The sequence below is a fragment of the Carassius carassius genome, chromosome 40 (assembly GCF_963082965.1).
Source record: "Carassius carassius chromosome 40, fCarCar2.1, whole genome shotgun sequence".
NCBI classification, from domain to species: Eukaryota; Metazoa; Chordata; class Actinopteri; order Cypriniformes; family Cyprinidae; genus Carassius; species Carassius carassius.
This window is the reverse complement of record NC_081794.1, coordinates 2,257,363-2,276,449: the sequence shown is the minus strand read 5'-3', so window position 1 is coordinate 2,276,449 and position 19,087 is coordinate 2,257,363. Positions and strand designations below refer to the sequence as shown.

Genomic DNA, 19,087 nt, shown 5'->3' with positions numbered 1-19,087 from the left:
TTATTATTATTTAATACTGAACTACTTTAAATTACAGGTTCAGAAAATAGAGTTAAAATTGAAACAAGTTTGACAGCTACAGAGATAGTAATATTTATTACTTTTTCTACCCGAATTCTACGAATTGCTCATGAAAAATGTTGTTGAAATTGAAGTAGAAATTAGTTGTTTTTTGGATTGATTTAAAAAAAATATTTTTTTGCAGTCAATGCTGGTTTGTGGAAACCTGTTTGACTGCTACAGAGATATTATTTATTATTACTTTTTACTGAACATTTTTAGCAGCTCAAAATTGAATTAATGATTTGGCACTTTTTTGTTGTGTGGCATTTTATTACAGCTGTCTTATTATTAATCACTAACCTTTTTGCCCACTTTAAGTTGAATTATCACAAATAAAGCTTGATAAAATCAATCTGAATTAAAAGTCAAATTAAATCAGTAGTTGTTTTGTATTACGAGAATGAAAAGAGAGATTTTTCCAGTTTATGCAGATATGTGCCTTGCATATTTGTTTTGATTAATCGCATGCAAAATAAAAGTTTTTGTTCACTTTCTATATGTTGGTGTACTGTGTATATTTATTATGTACAGGGCCGTATTAAGACAGTGTGGTGCCCCTGGGCACTAAACCTCAAAAGCACCCCCCCCCCCATCAGACATAATGAAAAAGTGAAAGTGAAGTGACATTCAGCCAAGTATGGTGACCCATACTCAGAATTCGTGCTCTGCATTTAACCCATCCAAAGTGCACACACACAGAGCAGTGAACACAGACACATCGTGAACACGCACCCAGAGCAGTGGGCAGCCATTTATGCTGCGGCGCCCGGGGAGCAGTTGGGGGTTCAGTGCCTTGCTCAAGGGCACCTAAGTCGTGGTATTGCTGGCCCAAGATTCGAACCCACAACCATAGGGTTAGGAGTCAAACTCTCTAACCACAATTAAGGTGATTTCTCAAATGTAATTTATTAACTTGTCCAACTACCGTATTTTTCGGACTATAAGTCGCACCTAAGTATAAGTCGCATCAGTCCAAAAATACGTCATGACAAGGAAAAAAACATATAAGTCGCACTGGACTATAAGTCGCATTTATTTAGAACCAAAAACCAAGAGAAAACATTACCTCTCGCGGCTGGAGATGGTAATGTTTTAACTTTAACTTCAATGGTAAACAAGGGACAGTGCAGTCGATCGCTTCTGTGTCATTGTCGTCCTGAGCTCATTCTTCACTCGTTTAAAAAAAAATGTTCGATCCCTGAAACATTTTGAATTGTAGCTAAACGTCTAGCGTCCTTGTCTTTCTTTAACTTTCTTTTTGCAAAACCACTCAATTGATGTCCATCCATTTTAATTCATTTTCTGTAGCCGTTAAAAAAAATTACACATTTGCGCGTACTTGTTGTGGACCAACTCAACTCTGACAGGTTGGGGACGGAAGGGGGGGACTGATAGTGGTCATGTAATCTTTATTTATTTATAATTTATTATTATTTTTATTATTATTGTTAAGTTAGTGTTCATAAACGAGTTATGTATGGTCTTTCAAGAATTTCGAGTTAGTAATAAAACAATTTACGAAAAATATTTTTAAAGCTTGTGTCATGTGGTGCGCCCCTAGTTGTTGTGAATGGTTGGTGGCACTGGTCCAAGTGCCCTTATGGATAATCTGGCTCTGATTATGTATATATAAATACACTCACATAAAGAATATATTTCGAAAAGAATTGTTATACACTTATATATTCATATTCTTATATTTTGTATTATATATAAATATATCGAACATAGGACAATAAAATATTTTTCTTAAATATATGCATGCATGTGTTTGTATTTATATAGACATAATACATATAGACAGTATACACACATATAGAATGTAAAAGGAAAAAATTATTTTGGATGCGATTAATCGCAATTAATCCTTTGACAGCACTGAGTTTTTTCATTATTATTTAAGACTTTTTCAGCAGCTGAATCACCGATGCATTCTGTGCCGTTTCTGAGAGTTTGTGGTGTCTCTGCAGGCTCTAGTGATCACGAACGAGGCCAAGCGCTCGTCCACGGTCGGGGAGGTGGTGAACCTGATGTCTGTGGACGCCCAGCGCTTCATGGATCTCGTCACTTTCCTGAACATGCTGTGGTCAGCGCCGCTGCAGATCATCCTGGCACTCTTCTTCCTCTGGCAGGTACAGCGCCACACATTTCAACACATTTACAGGCTTCCTCTGCCTTCTGTTGCTCAAAGGATAATCATATTCATACAGAATGTTTCTCTTATAAAATGTGCCGCAGGTTTTGTTCTTAAAAGAGATAGTTAATGTAAATCTTTAATGCTTTTGTCAATGTAATCATGCATAGTTATTAGTGAAACAAATAGGCTTGACCGCTTTTAAAAGAGAATTTAGTTTATTTTTATTTTTTTACATTAAGGCAGTATGTAAGGGAACAATATTGTAAAGAAAAGTAAAAAAAAATGGTTCGTGTTTTCCGGGAACCATTGAAATTCAACACTCTTAAAATATTCTGTATATCTTCAGTCAATATCATTTTAATAATATTGTTGATCAGGGTTATTATCATTAATGAAACCTAATCTAAAACCTTTTTTTTTTTTTTTGCTAAATTAATTAAATACTGAAACTGATAATTTTTTATTTAGTTTAACTTGACGTACTAGAATAACTAAAACTAAAGAAAATTCATAAATCAATTGACTGTTAATAATAATGATTATTATTAAATTTATAATTCTTAAATTAATAAAGTATAGAGAAATTAAAATAACATTTAAAAAAACTAATGAAAATTACAATTTTAGTTAAAATGAAAGGGAAAATAAAATGATAAAAAATTTATAAAACATTGTTTTTACTTGTAATAAAATAAACAGTAATTGAAATAAAGTATTGAAATTTATTTTTATTTCACGTAAATTGAAGTACTAAAATAACTAAAACTAAAGAAAAATTCATAAACTAATTGTAATATAATTATAAACAAAAAACATTCTTAAAACAAATTAATTTCTTAAAATAGAAAAACAGAGACATTTTTTTAAAAACGCATGAAAATGACAAACCACAACAAATTACTAAAACATATCTTAAATTAAGATGAATATAAAATAATAACAAATTTAATGATCATTAACTAAGTCTAATCTAAAACCATTTAAAAAAATGTTTAATACATTTTAATTATGTAATGAAAATTAATGAATTAATTAATTAATGAAAATGACAAAAACTACTTTAGTCAAATTACTGAAGCTTAAGCTAAAATGAAAGTGAAAATAATTCAAAAATAAATCTTATCTAAAATATAAGCAAATATGCCAGTTATTGTGTTGGGTAACAGTCTGAAATGTGAAGAGAGACGTCTGACAGAATCACAGATGTGTGAGAGTTTTCTGTCTGGTGTTCAGAATCTGGGTCCGTCGGTTCTGGCCGGTGTGGCTGTGATGGTTCTGCTGATCCCTCTCAACGCTTTCATCGCCATGAAGACCAGAACCTACCAGGTTTGGCTCGCTTCTTCAGTTGTTTATCAATGTTTCTGCGTCTGCTCTGAGGTTTTTGCAGCTTATGCTTATCAGACTTTCACATTTAGGAGAAGTTTCTAGCCAGCCGTCGTTTCCTCTTAAAGAGACAGATCACTAATTAAACTGGAAACAAAACACCATGTGAAGTCATTTCTGCCTGCACACCACACCAGGCTTATTATAGTTAATAAAATGTACACACACACACACACACACACACACACACACACACACACACACACACACACACACACACACACACATATATATATATATATATATATATATAATATAATATAATATAATATAATTTTTGTTTTTTAAACAGAAATAAAATAGCATAATAACTTGACACAAATGGTCAATTTTTACATTTAGTCAATGCTAGCTTAATAACTCATCATATTGCTGGCAGTTTGTATTTATATTAATACATTTCAATGTTTGGTTACCCTAGTAAGCTGAACACCGTTATGGTAATGATTATTATTGTTGACTAAAACCATAAAAAAATATAATACATTGGCGTTACATGAAACAAAATGAAAAAAATATATAATAATTAAAAAAGAATATTTATATACATAAATATATATAAAATATATAATATATATAAAACACTTATTTTATTCCATGTAATTGCCAATTCATCATTTCTCATTTTTATTTAATTTATTTAATCTACTTTTATTCTGTTTTTATCTCTAGGATGTACTTAAACTAAAATGAAAATGAATGCAATTTTTTATTTAAACTATATAAAACCCAAAACTAATACAAATGACAGAAATTTAGCTTGAACTAAATTGGGCAATATAAAAATTCTAATTCAAGAGCTGTGAACAAAACTCGTTGCATTGGTGGGCACAGGTGGAGCAGATGAAGCATAAGGACGAGCGCATCAAGCTGATGAACGAGATTCTCAACGGTATAAAGGTGCTGAAGCTCTACGCCTGGGAAGTGTCCTTCAAGGAGAAGATCCTGCAGATCCGGCAGAAGGAGCTGGCTGTGCTGCGCAAGACGGCGTATCTCAGCGCTCTCTCCACCATGGCCTGGACCAGCGCACCCTTCATGGTAACTTATCGCTTTCTGTGCGGTTTCATGTGTCTGATGGAAATGCAAAGTGCTTATCTTTGCAGTAGATCCCTATCTAGGCGTCGAGTTGCCGGCTCATGTTTCAGAAGTGCATTAGCCAATGTGATTAATAAGCTCAGAGTGCTCTTGGTTTCAGTTTGTTAGCGCTGACTAAAGTCTATCTGTCATGATTGTGCTGTGATGTGCTTCAGGTGGCTCTGACCACGTTTGCTGTGTACGTGAATGTGGACGAGGATAACGTTTTGGATGCAGAGAAGGCCTTTGTGTCTTTGTCTCTGTTCAACATCTTGAGGTTCCCGCTGAACATGCTTCCGCAGGTCATCAGCAGCATCGTACAAGTGAGCCAGCGCTGCCTTTTATTACACTAATATTACAGGCTGAATCTAGCTTTAGAGAGACATTACAGACGCTGTCGATCACAGTGTTAAATTAATAACATATACATACAGCCTATGTGACTATCAAAGTAAGGCAAAATATTTTATGCCAGCATCTGTCACAGAGATAGAGAGATTAAATTAAATTAAATTAAATTAAATTAAATTAAATTAAATTAAATTAAATTAAATTAAATTAAATTAAATTAAATTAAATTAAATTAAATTAAATTAATACCAATACAATAAAAGTTTAAAAAAGATTAAAGATTTTAAATAAAATTTTATATATTAAATTAAATTAAATTAAATTAAATTAAATTAAATTAAATTAAATTAATACCAATACAATAAAAGTTTAAAAAAAGATTAAAGATTTTAAATAAGATTTTATAAATTAAATTAAATTAAATTAAATTAAATTAAATTAAATTAAATTAAATTAAATTAAATTAAATTAAATTAAATTAAATTAAATTAATACCAATACAATAAAAGTTTAAAAAAGATTAAAGATTTTAAATAAGATTTTATATATATATATATATATATATATATATATATATATATATATATATATATATATAATCTGGCATACAAGCAAAAAATAAATCATTTATTATGAATTAAAAGATCATTTTAATAAAAATAATTATTAATTTATTAATAAAATTAATAATTTTTTTATAAATTGATCAGAAAAGTTGAAAACAATAAAATTTTCATTTTGAGAAAAAAAATATATATACATACACATACATATAAAAAAGTGAGGAAAAATTATTTATTTTCTGTCTGCATCTGTCATATAGAACTACAGCAGAAAGTTCAGATTTTAAATAGTTAGATAGTTTAAATAAACTAATTGGTCTCAGTTCATATTCAGAAGTGACCTTCCTAATAGGGTTAGTCTATGTATCAGATAATTGCGTAATATTCCTGGATCAAGATCAGCTTCATCATGTTTTGTGCTCGTACAGAATAAGCATTTCTGATTGTTCCTGTGTGTGATCGCCCGTCAGGCCAGCGTGTCTCTAAAACGCATCCAGGATTTCCTGAGTCATGATGAGCTCGATCCAGAGAGCGTGGACAGAAGAAATAACGCGTCAGGTAACCATCATGCTGAAACAATCAGACTCGACTCCAGTTTCTTCATGCTGAGTCATTGTAAAATCTCTGCTGTCTGCAAGCTTCCTTTCTGCAAGCTTGACTCATGCTTTCTCTCTCATCAGAGTACGCCGTGAGCGTCGTTAACGGGACGTTCTCATGGTCCAAACAAGACCAAGCCACTCTTGACAAGTAAGACTCACAAAACACTGGCTCTCATTCATCATAAGGTGTGCAGCTGATCTTATACATGTGCTCATGACAGAAGGTCTAACACATTATTTTGGATGAAGGAGGGTGTGTCAGCAGATGCTAATTAACATAATACACACCCACTATCTCCATATATGGGCTTCATGCATAACCTCCTGTTGCAAACATGTGTCTACTGTATGTTCCTTTTGATTCATTGTTCGGGTGAAGCCAAGTGTAATTTAAACAAAACAAGCACTTTCATAGAGGCCTTTACTGCATTTCTATGCTGAATCTGATTTAGATTTATGCACATCATTTATAATTCTCAGAAATACATATGACTTATTTTAGGATCACTTATTTAGTGTTAATATAAGAGGCATTTTAGCCTGACACTTTTCATGTTTCTAAGTGATTTTTACATGCGTGTGGTTTCTAAATTTGATCCTTCAGAAAAAGCGCAAATGTATTGATGTATCAACCTTAATCAGAAAACATTTGCATGCATCTTTTCACACAGATTGCTGTGCATTTGCACAGTTATTGAGAGACATTGTTGTGTGTCAAATAAAAATAGAGCAAAAATAATAGCTTTATTTTAAATAGTGCCTTTAATGTTGCTTTCTCAAAGTGCTTTACAACAAAAGCAAAACAAATGAAACAAGACAACACAAGATGTGAGGACAGAAGAATAAATTAAACTTTAAAATAAAAGAAAAAATATAACAAAAATAAATAAACTTCATATAAAAACAAAATAAATTGTAAAATAAAAAACAACAAATACAAAATTAATTAATTAAAATATAAAACAATAAAATTAAGCAAAAATAAGCTAAATAAAATAAAATAAATAAACACATTTAAAAAATAAAATAAAATTGATGATAAAAAATAAATAAAATAATAAAATATAACAAGCCAAAACATGTAACAAAATGAATAAAATAAATAAGAAAATAAGAATAAATAAATAAACTAAATTAAATAGAATACAATAAATATACAAAAATTTAATAAAAATTAAAAATTAAACAAAATAAATAAGATTTTAGATAAATTAAGATAAATAAGACAAAAAAATACAAATAATAAAATGAAATAAAATTGTAAAATAAATAAATAAATAAAACAATTAAACCAGTAGTCAAGTTAAAGCTACCCTTAAGATGTCTTAAGACAAGATTTAAAGCTGCCTCATGATAGTGCTTCTCTTAAAGGGGAAGTGATTGATTAATAGCAGTGCTCAGTAACCCGTGTGATGTGTTGGCAGCATTAATGTGATGGTGCCGCAGGGATCTCTGCTGGCCGTCGTGGGTCACGTGGGTTGTGGGAAGACCTCGCTCGTGTGCGCCCTGCTGGGAGAGATGGAGAAGCAGGAGGGTCAGATCTCCATACGGGTGTGTGTTCGTCTCTAGATCAGTCTTTATCAGGGAATGCTGTGTTTGACGCCCGTCTCCTCCTGTAGGGATCTGTGGCTTATGTACCGCAGCAGGCCTGGATCCAGAACGCCACGCTCAGAGACAACATCTTGTTCGGCAGACCATACGTGGAGCAGAAGTACAACTGCGTGCTGGAGGCATGCGCTCTGACCCCTGACCTGGAAGTGCTTCCTGGAGGAGACCAGACGGAGATCGGAGAGAAGGTGCATGACTTTTGAATAAGATGTCAGTTTAACACCTGTTTATTTAATACAGTTAAAATATTAAAATACATTTTATAATATTTAATATTATTTTAACATTTAATCATGCCCTCTTTGTTTTTTATTTTTATATTTAATTAAATAGTGCTGTATGGTTACTAGGACTGTCTAGTTTAATATGTTTATTTTATACAAATAGTTATATACAAATTGTGCATTACCCTGATTTTAATTATGGATGACTTTTGAATGTTTTTATTATTATTATTGTTTATTTTATTTAGTTATTTAGTTATTTCCTAACTGATGACGAAGAATTGACAGAGCAGCCATCAAGTCTTAGACAGCGTTCTAGGTTATTACATGCAGAGGTTTTAGGTCCAATAATTAACACCGCTTTTTTTTTTTAGAATTTAGCAGTAAGAATTTACTCGTCATCCAGTTTTTTATATTGACTATGCATTCTGTTAGTTTTTCAAATTGGTATGTTTTTCTGGGCCGTGAAGAAATCTAGAGCTGAGTATCATCAGCATAACAGTGAAAGCTAACACCATGTTTCCTGATGATATCTCCCAAGGGTTACATGTAAAGCGTGAAAAGTAACGGCCCTAGTACTGAGCCCTGAGGTACTCCATACTGCATTTGTGATCGATATGATACCTCTTCATTCACTGCTACAAATCATTTAACCAACTTACTTCAAAAAAAGTATCAATACATAAATTTTTTGGTTTTAATATTTATTATGTATGGTGTGGTAATCATTTTATAAAAGCAAATAAGGCATAGGTTTACTGAATTGTGAATAACTGCCTAACAACCTATTTTCAGTCGTGACTTATTCACAGTACAGCAATGGGCTCTCGTACCTTATTGCTTACTAATGTTCATGTGCAGTGTCATGTAATGTAATTATCAGCATGTCATGTAATTAATGGTGTGTGTGTAGGGCATCAATCTGTCCGGTGGTCAGCGGCAGAGAGTGAGTTTGGCCAGAGCGCTGTACAGTGAAGCGGACGTCTATCTGATGGACGATCCTCTGTCTGCCGTCGACGCTCATGTCGCCAAACACATCTTTGACAAAGTTATCGGGCCTGAAGGAGCCCTCAAGGGAAAGGTATGCGCATGACTACTTCAGAGCATTTTCCCTGAAAATAATTTGAGTGAACTAGCAGTGGTCAGGACAATGGTCTAACATTGACCCATGTATGAGATGCACTCTCATCTGTCACAGTCAGAATTTAATGTGATTTAGCAGATCAGGGTAAAGTAATGTGCTGTTCTTACACCAGACGCGGATACTGGTGACCCACGGGATCAGCTTCCTGCCGCAGGTGGACAACATCCTGGTGATGGTGGACGGACACGTGTCAGAAATGGGCTCCTACCAGGATCTGCTCAAGCAGAATGGAGCTTTTGCAGAGTTCCTCAGAAACTACTCTCTCGAAGATATCATTGAAGACGATGAACTCATTGGTACGTAAGAGAATTATTAATTATTTATTATTCATATTATAAAATGTGGTCCTAAATATCTTTATGTAAATATTTATATTTTTAAGTTATAATATATATATATATATATATATATATATATATATATATATATATATATATATATATATATATATATATATATATATAAAAATAAATAAATATAGATGTGTGTATATTTGTAATATTTATTTTTTATGTTATAATTTATATATTTTTATTCATTATTCATATATTTAGATTTCTTTATTTAGTTGTAATATATAATCAAGTATTTTTTTATTTTTACATTTATATATAATTTTATTTATTTATTAATTTGTAATACATATGAAATATTTTTCATTCATATATTTAGATAGTATTTATTTGTTTATAATACACATTAAATGTTTGTAATTGATATATTGATATATATTTTTATTTGTAATACATATATTGGAATATTTATTTATATATTTAGATTATTTTGAGTATTTATTTGTTTATAATACATATTAATAAATAATTATTTATTTGTTTGTTGGTTGCATATTTATTTATTTCTACATATTATTAATTAAAATATTATAATATATTTAGTAAAAAATTATAACTTTCATTTTGATCTTATAGAAATTCACTTTGACACTTAATGGTTTTTCAGTTTTGTTGGTTGACAGATATTTCTAAATAATTTTTTTTTTCATAATACATATTTATACATACTTATTTGTAAAACATATATGAATTTGTTTATTATAAAAACATTTCATTTTTATTTATTATTTTGTTTATCATTTTTTTGTAATACATATTACAATGTTGTTCACTTTTAAATATTAGTTATGTATTTATATATTTGTTTATTTATGTATAATATATTTATGACTCAGTATTGCTTTAGTTTTGGTCTTACACTATGTTTTTCTGACTCTGACTCCCGATGGTTGTTCAGTTTCATTGGTTGATGATGATGAGGAGGAGGAGTTTCCTGAAGATGCTCTCAGTAATCACACAGATATGGTGGATAACGAGCCTGTAGTCAATGAGGCGCGCAGACAGTTCATGAGGTACACATGCATTACTAATGCCTCTCGCTCTGCCAGTTGCTTTGGCTTTGTGAATCTCCTTTTACAAGCACTTCTGATGACAACAAATTTGGTTCTCGGCAAACACTGCTTTTATTTTTCGGTGACTTTATGATATGATACAATTATGACACAATGCAGTTTGCATGCTGTATATCCAGTTTATAACCACCTTATATCACATTCAGTGGAATATACAAAAGACATTTATATACAACGGTTATATTTATTCCTATTTGAATGTTTATAAATAAGCATCATCCTATAGATGCATGCATGTTACAGGATTAATACATTTGGATTAAAAAATGCATGGGTGTTTGAGTTGGGATGTCCCATCAGTTTGTGCGTCTCTCTGTTGCAGGCAGATGAGCATCATGTCTAATGATCTGGAGAACCCAAAGAAAATGTCCCGCCGGCGGCGCTGCAGCGAGAGGAAGCACCCAGAGTCTCCGACCGAGAAGAAGGAGCTGAAGATGGAGAAACTCATCCAGGCTGAGACGGCTGAGACCGGACGGGTTCGTGACTCCAGATCGCCCTCGTGTGGAGGACGAGAGTCCAACAAACACACAAACACAGCACACAACTCTACCTCACTATGATGCCACATTACACTACGTTTTGAAATATATATATATATAGTACCCAACCTTTCAATTTGAATTTTTTTACTTCCTTTTTAATGCTGTGAAATAACCAAACCAAAGTGTTTTCTCTGTGTGTTGTGTGTGTTTCAGGTGAAGTTTAAGGTGTACTGGGAGTATGCGAAGGCCGTGGGGCCGTTTCTGTCTGTCTTCATCTGTTTCCTGTACGGCTGCCAGAGCGCCGCCTCCATCGGAGCAAACTTCTGGCTGAGCGACTGGACGAACGATGCACAGAATAACCGGACGCAGGACCAAGTGTCCATGAGGGTGGGGGTGTACGCCGCGCTGGGCATTTCACAAGGTACGGTCAGATACTCTCTCTGTGCACAGACACGCTAATGCTAATCTAACGAGTCTCGTCTGAATGTGTCATTTAACCAAGCACAGAAATACTGACTACACATGGTCATAGCATTTCATTCACAAGCACCATAAAGGGACAGTTCACCCAAAAAATCTGAACAGTCTTATCAAACCCATTTACTGCTTCACTGGAATGAAAAAGGAGAAATTATGAAGATTCACTCGCTTCTGTTAAAGTGAGCATGTCTGTCAAACTTTAGAAACAGCTTAAAACACTTCAAATCTATTATTCTCCATTCTGCGTATTAAAACTGGTGCATCAGGCTTTTTTACAAAAAAAAAAAATATATAGTCTAGACTGTATGTGAAGTTCAAGAAATCTCGTAAAATATTAAATTATGATAATTATATTCTAATTATATTGATTATAATATATACAACTATGCGTCTAATATAATTATAACTAACTGTTATGAATATTAAAATGTTATTAATAGTTAACTTTTTATCACAAAAGGGCAATATTAGAGGTTGTAAGATGTTGTGTGGTGCAACTCCACAAAAATGTGACATTTACCCTTTGGTTACACCGAAAGACATTTCAAAAATGTAAATAAATAAATAAACAAAATGAGTTTTTTATTTAAATTTTTAATTTTAAGAATTTTGATTAAAACTTTAGTTTTCCTAGAAAATAACCAAATCACACAAAAACAGGGTTTTAAACAGCATTTTGGTACTGGAGATCGTAAATCATTTTAATAATTAGTTATTTACATACAGTACATACAACCATTTTGTTCAAAGTGGTATAAAAGTTGTCAAAACCATATGAAACTAATGTGAAAACAAAGAGTGCAGAGCAAGTTGTTCATTTCGTTAACAAAAACTATGAAAATATTCCCTGACCACCTTTTTCCCATGAGCATCATTTCACTATAGTGACTGTATTAATTATAGCATTTAAAAAATAAAAGCTATATCCAAGACAGGACTCCATGTGTCTGAATGTATTAGGGTTGCCAGATGAGCTTCTCTCTTGAGAGGATTCAGTGTTTAGCTTTATCTTCTCAACCTGGCAACCATTCATACATACATGTTCCTGTGGCTCAGTGGTAGAGCATTGCGTTAGCAGTGCAAGGTTGTGGGTTCGATTCCAAAGGAACACATTTTAGGTAGAAAATGTATAGCCTGAATGCACTGTAAGTCACTTTGAATAAATGCATACATTTATTTTTAATTTAATTTAAATTGATTTATGCATTCGCAGTAGAAAAAGTGCTGATGACAAACAAAAAACAGGACAGGTTGTCTAAATATGATCAAAACTAGGCACATGTGTTTAAAAATGGACGTTTTTATCCTCTATTGTGAATACAGCTTTGTTGGCCGATCGATTTTGTGTTAATTTTCTCCTTTTGCGTTCCAGTGGAGTGCTCTCATGCACCTGGTGTTTTTGTGTGAACTCGGTCCCTGTGTGTATTTGTGCTGAGGACTGTGCTCTCGTTTGACTCCCGCTCTGTAGCTCTCCCGTATCCCACAATCCCCTGCAGGTGTGTGTAGTGATGCTGTGCTCCTCCTCTGGTCTCTCTAACACAGGCGTCCTGGTTATGTTTTCCTCCTTTACTCTGGCTCTGGGGAAAATCCAGGCAGCACGCAAGCTGCATCAGACCCTGCTGGACAACAAATTTCACACGCCCCAGTCTTTCTTTGACACCACCCCCATAGGCCGGATCATCAACCGCTTCTCCAAGGACATTTATGTGATCGACGAGGTCCTCCCGTCCACCGTCCTCATGTTCCTGGGCACCTTCTTTGCCTCTGTGTCCACCATGATTGTTATCATTTGCAGTACGCCAATATTCGCGCTGGTCATTGGCCCTCTGGCTTTGATTTACTTCTTTGTGCAGGTATTTTTGCCCTTTTTGCAGCTGTACACCGTTCTGGATGAGAGCGGGATAACGTTTGCTTTTCAGTTCCCTTTCGAGGAGTATTTGAGCGTGTGATTTCCAGAATATGGTACAGAGTCAGTCTGTGTAACACGTGATTTCTTCCTTCCTCTGTGTCTATATGGCTTTATTCAGACAGCGGGAAAATCTGATTTTTTTTAGTTGTTGTTTTGGGTTTTATTGCACAATTAAAATAACAGATTTAACAGTCTCTTCGATTTACATTTATTCTGTCAATTAGGACACATCAATATAAAATCACAGAAAATGTGCATTATTACTCTACGCTGCAAAAACTGATTTTCTTAGTGTTTTTTACATTGTTAGTATATTAATTTTAATAAATTTTTGTGTGTGTTAATTTCATTTCTAGAGAAGCAAATTGACTTACAATGTTAAATTGTTTATATCAAATGAATTTATTATTATTATATAATTAATACAATTTATAAATTACATTTTTACTACATTTTTCCGACCCGATTGGCTATTTTTTTCCTTTATATATATATATATATATATATATATATATATATATATATATATATATATATATATATATATATATTAAATTTAATCAAAATTTTTCTGTGGAGGTGTATCTTGATTTAAGACTTAGTATTACTTTATTTAAGAATTTTCTGATATTTATTGTGGAAAACAACAACAGAAATACTGAGTAAGAAAATCATTTTTGCAGTCTTCTGTATGTAGACAAACAGTAGTTTAGAAGCATTTAATGCACAACATTGTCTGGACACACACAGCTGATGTTATCACACGCAGACATCGCTCCTAGAGATCAGATTTTCACGTGGTGTGAGCAAAGCCGTCGCTTGTGTGTCGTGTGTTTCCTGTTCCTCCCTCAGCGCCTGTTGCCCACTTCCTGCTTTGACTTCTGCTGCTGTTTGCTCTCACAATCACACCCATTCATGAGCACAAACCATCACACAATCACACACATGCACACAGGGACTCTGGGAGTGTCTGTCCGTCTCTGGTTTGTGCTTCACTAGCGCCCTCTGCTGATCATCAAACACATCCACACTTCTCCTGTCAAATCTGTGCTCGCTGTGTTTGAGAGCAATGAGTACAACCTAGCCATCATCTTGTTCTTAGTTAATCATCCAAACTGAGTTTTTCTTGTCTTCTTTTCCAGTAAAAATATCTTATAATTTACTTTAGAAAAAATTTGCTTTCTCGTTAAGTACCAAAAGGGGGAGTTTTTGTTAATTCAATGAAGTTTGATACATTTTGTTCAGAAAACAAGTCATTTTGCTTCTCAGGTAAATGTTTAGATAATTGTACTGGACAATAGGACAAACATACTGAACTAATTTTAATCTTCTAGACAGCAACGACACAATATTAACATCTTTTGTTTAGCCTTTAGGCAGATAAAGACCCAAGTAATCTCATGTCTCTAGTAGTTTCAGATCACATTTTATTAATTATATCTCAGAAAATGCTTTACACAACATTTCAAAAGCTTGAGGTCGGCAAGGTTTTTATTTTTTTAAAAGACTCTTCTGCTCACCAAGGCTGCACTAATTTGGTTAATGTATTCCTGTGATGTGCAGCTGTATTTTCAGCATCATTATTCCAGTCTTCAGTGTCACATGATCTTCAGAAATCATTCTGATATGATGATATAGCTGCTGAGAAAACATTTCTGATTATCATTGTTGATGAAAAAATTTGTGCCGCGTCATATTTGTGTGGAAACCATCATACATTATAATTTTCATGATTTACAGATCAATAGAAAGTTCAGAAGAATGGCATTAATTTGAAACAGAAACACATACTAAGATAATCAAAAGTATGCATTTCTTTCTTACCGACCCCAAACTTTTGAACAGTTTTCATCTAAACTACATTAAAATCTCTGAAGGTTATAGTCATTAGAATGCTGAATTTCTCACAAGCACAACAGAAACACAACCAAAGCAGTTTTCTGACTTCCACATGAGTCTGTTTCTCTCCTAGATGAGTGGAGACGGTGCCGGCTTCTGTCAGTGTTTCACACACACACACACACACACACACACACACACACACACACACACACGGTGCGAGGGTTCGACCTCACTAACCCGTGTGCTGCCCTTCAACAGGTGCGCTGATTCTGGCCAACTGTTTACTGTGCCGGGCGTACAGCATGCTGAAGGCGGCCCACCAGACGCACCTCCACATGCTCCACGCCATTCTGAGGGCCCCGCAGGCCTTTTTTGAGGCCACACCCTCTGGGCGGGTCTTGAACCGATTCAGCAAAGACGTGGACACAATAGACTCTGTCATTCCAGAAAATATTGATATCTGGATGCGCACTTTCTGGTACACAGTAAATGTGCTGATCGTATGCTCTGCCCTCACCCCTATGTTCCTCATAGTCATAGTGCCGTTAATGCTGTTCTATTGGTGGGTCCAGGTAAATAGGAACAAGTCTGCTTACTCATTAATACAGCATGCTAACATGTTGTTGTTGTTATGTTCTAGCTGCATTATCATTATGTGGTAGTGTTGTAGTGCGACCCCGTGTGTGTGTGTGTGTGTGTGTGGTTTGGTCATTCTGTTGTAGTGCGCTCAGGGAGTCGCTCTCTGATGTTTTAGTCGTGGCTGTTACCCAATCATTCGCTTCGGAGAACTTCATAGAAACGTACAGTAACAGAGCTTACTAGAAACATGCAGTATAGCACAAATCCTCGCGTTTTAGTTTCTATTAATATTGTGTATTATATCAACAGTATAATAATTGGAGTCAAAAGTAGTATTATTTTGTTATTATTATTATATTGTCTTATTATTATAAATTGTCTTATTATAGTATCTACTATATATATTGTACTATTATAGCATTATTTACTATCATTGCAATCATTTGTTATTATTATTATAAAAAATACATTATTACAATAATTTGTTAAATATATGCTATTAATACTACTACTAGTAATGATAATAATAATTAGTTTATGGATATAATTGTAAACATTGTTACAGTTAATTATTATTATTATGTAATTATGTGTTACTGCAATAAACTTTTATAAATAAAAATAATAATTATTATTATTATATAAATTATATAATATTGATACTACTGCTAGTATTAATTATATTTGTTACTCTACTGTTTACTAAATTATTATTAGTATTAGTAGTAAATTAATTATTAAAGGATTTAATGTTGCTGCTACTAGTACTGTTACTAATTATAATTATTTATTATTATTATATAATTTAAATGTTGCAATAAATTCTCATTAGGATTAATGTAAAGTAAAAGTAATAAAAAATTATCATTATTTATATAAATATTTTTATTATAATGTAATTAAATTATGGCAACAATGTATGATTATTTATTATTTATTTATTTATTTTAATAATGAATTTCTAAGTACTTTGGCATATAGTAAACAGTATATTCCACGTAAACTTCATATTCCATATTATCAATCCTAATACAAGAATGACCCGTTATTTTGAAAAGTAATAAAGGCAGGTAAAGAACAGCCTTTTACTGTCGAGTTAGCTTTAGCAGGAGTAGAAGTGAATTGATTTGTCTTGTACTGAACATGGTTTGAAGTGTTTTGCTGTGCTGCATCTCATCACTTCATCAGTCTAATCTCCATCACATCAGTGTTCACACTGCTCTGACACTAACAGTGTAGCGTGTAGCTGACGGTACTAATGCTAGCGCTCTTAACAGACAGGACTTTAAATTGTTCCTGTAGTTATTTTAATGAAAGAACTGGGGATGTGAGAGGGTCCAGGAGTAAGAAGTGGATTTGGGGGGGTGTCCCACTATTAAAGGAACAGTTCAGACAAAGATAAAAAAGTGTTCTCACCCTAAAGCCATCTGAGATGTAGATGAGTGTATTTCTTCATCAGATTTGGAGAAATGTCATCAGTGTCTCATCAATGGATGCTCTGCAGTGAACGGGTGCCGTCAGCCGTTAATGATGGATTTATATTTTACAAACACACAGCTTTTGTCTTCACAAGATGTTAACTGATGGACTGGAGTGCTGTGGATTATTATTGTGATGTTTTTATCAGACTCTCATTCTGACGGCACCCATTCACTGCAGAGCATCCATTGATGAGACACTGATGCAATGCTAACTTCCTCCAAATCTGATGAAGAAACAAACTCATCCTAATCTCAGATAGCCTGAGGGTGAGCACATTTTCAGCTAATTAAAATTTTTGGGCAACCTGTTCCTGTTAAATTACTAACAACATAGTGTTAAATTCTGCTTAACCTGTTCAGATCCTAATTACAAGTAGTTGAAAGGAAAGCAGCATTACGGTGATAACAATAATATCTTGTAACATCTGCTACTGTATAATAATGATGTTTTTTAAGATAGTGTTTCAGATGTATCTTTGGTGCAGTTTTGGTCTAGTCTCTCTACTGTGATTCTCAAGATGTTTTAGGCACTAAATTTCTAATCTCTCATTGCATTATTTTTACTTGGTCTTGCATCTCCTCCTGATTATAATTTAATTTCACATACGGTCTCTCTTTGAGGTTTTGCTTTGGCCTTGCATGGCTCTGACTGGATTTCTATATTTTCTGTGCGATGATTAAATGAATCACTTGCTGCATGCAACCAAAATATCAAATGCATTCTTTTAAATTCTCACTGATTTCATTATAAACTTAAACACAGGAATGCACGAAGCCAAACCAAACACTACAACATTATGATAGTGTTTGATCCCGTTTACATTTGATCCCTTAATGTGAACATTGTTTTGAAATATTTGAGTGTTTGAAGATAGCCATATCATGTATTGTTAAATGTTGTTTGATAACTGATTAAAAGCGAGGATTCCAGAAACTAAATTAAACTGTAAATTAAAAATTGGACATAATGGTTTGTCTGAACGAAGGAATGTTTGGATTATTTTGAATCCCATACAGTTTATTATAAGTAGCAGTATTAGATATTCGGAAGAGTTTTGATTATCGTATTCAGATTTAATCTTTTTATAAAATTATCCCTCAAGGACACATTCAGTTTATCAAAAGACATTTCTAATTTTGCAAAAGATGCTACAATGCTGTTCTTTTGAACTTTCTATTCATCAAAGAATCCTGAAAAATGAAATGCATCACATTTTCTGCCAAAATATAATGTAGCATAACATGTTGTTTTCAACATTAAACAAAATCATAAATGATTCTTGAGCAGCGAATCCGATCATACGAATGATTTCTAAAGATCATGTGACACTGAAGACTGAAGTAATGATGCCGAAATAGTTTACTTTTAATCAAATAAATGCAGGAGTTGATGAGCAGAACACACATCTGTCAGAAACAGACCCCAAACTGTATCGTGCATAAGACAAAAGAGAAGCTACCATTGATATTTGCATTCGAGGGCAAACTGAAAATGATTATATAGAAGCTTTTGGCCACCATAAAATAATTTGCATTCATTTTTCTCTTACTGACCAAACTTTCCTATGGAGTTCAGACAAACCTGCAATATTGAAGTGCATTTAATGCCTAACTTTAAAGCCTTAATTGAAAAGGCTTGAAAAGCAAGAAAACTGCATGTTGCCAGTCAAATGAAGAGAATCCTCGCTCATTTGTGTATTTTTGTATATCTTATATTCCTGTTGTATGCTGTACACATATAT

The 19,087-nt window shown here is 33.2% G+C and overlaps 1 protein-coding gene across 6 annotated transcripts in view; it reads left to right on the top strand.

Annotated features, from left to right (window-relative positions):
• Positions 1 to 19,087, top strand: part of abcc3 (ATP-binding cassette, sub-family C (CFTR/MRP), member 3) — a 76,304-nt gene that overhangs the window by 49,388 nt on the left and 7,829 nt on the right. For 2 of the 6 annotated variants that reach the window (XM_059531675.1, XM_059531677.1), the window contains exons 10-23: positions 2,034 to 2,195; positions 3,434 to 3,526; positions 4,418 to 4,621; positions 4,834 to 4,980; positions 6,042 to 6,129; positions 6,252 to 6,318; positions 7,595 to 7,721; positions 7,790 to 7,966; positions 8,916 to 9,083; positions 9,259 to 9,442; positions 10,398 to 10,512; positions 10,895 to 11,048; positions 11,268 to 11,475; positions 15,544 to 15,857. In XM_059531675.1, coding sequence (XP_059387658.1) covers positions 2,034 to 2,195; positions 3,434 to 3,526; positions 4,418 to 4,621; positions 4,834 to 4,980; positions 6,042 to 6,129; positions 6,252 to 6,318; positions 7,595 to 7,721; positions 7,790 to 7,966; positions 8,916 to 9,083; positions 9,259 to 9,442; positions 10,398 to 10,512; positions 10,895 to 11,048; positions 11,268 to 11,475; positions 15,544 to 15,857 — 2,208 coding nt within the window. Of the gene's footprint in view, positions 1 to 2,033; positions 2,196 to 3,433; positions 3,527 to 4,417; positions 4,622 to 4,833; positions 4,981 to 6,041; positions 6,130 to 6,251; positions 6,319 to 7,594; positions 7,722 to 7,789; positions 7,967 to 8,915; positions 9,084 to 9,258; positions 9,443 to 10,397; positions 10,513 to 10,894; positions 11,049 to 11,267; positions 11,476 to 13,076; positions 13,388 to 15,543; positions 15,858 to 19,087 lie in introns of those variants that run through there. The other 4 variants (XM_059531678.1, XM_059531676.1, XM_059531679.1 and 1 more) reach the window with 4 other exon arrangements.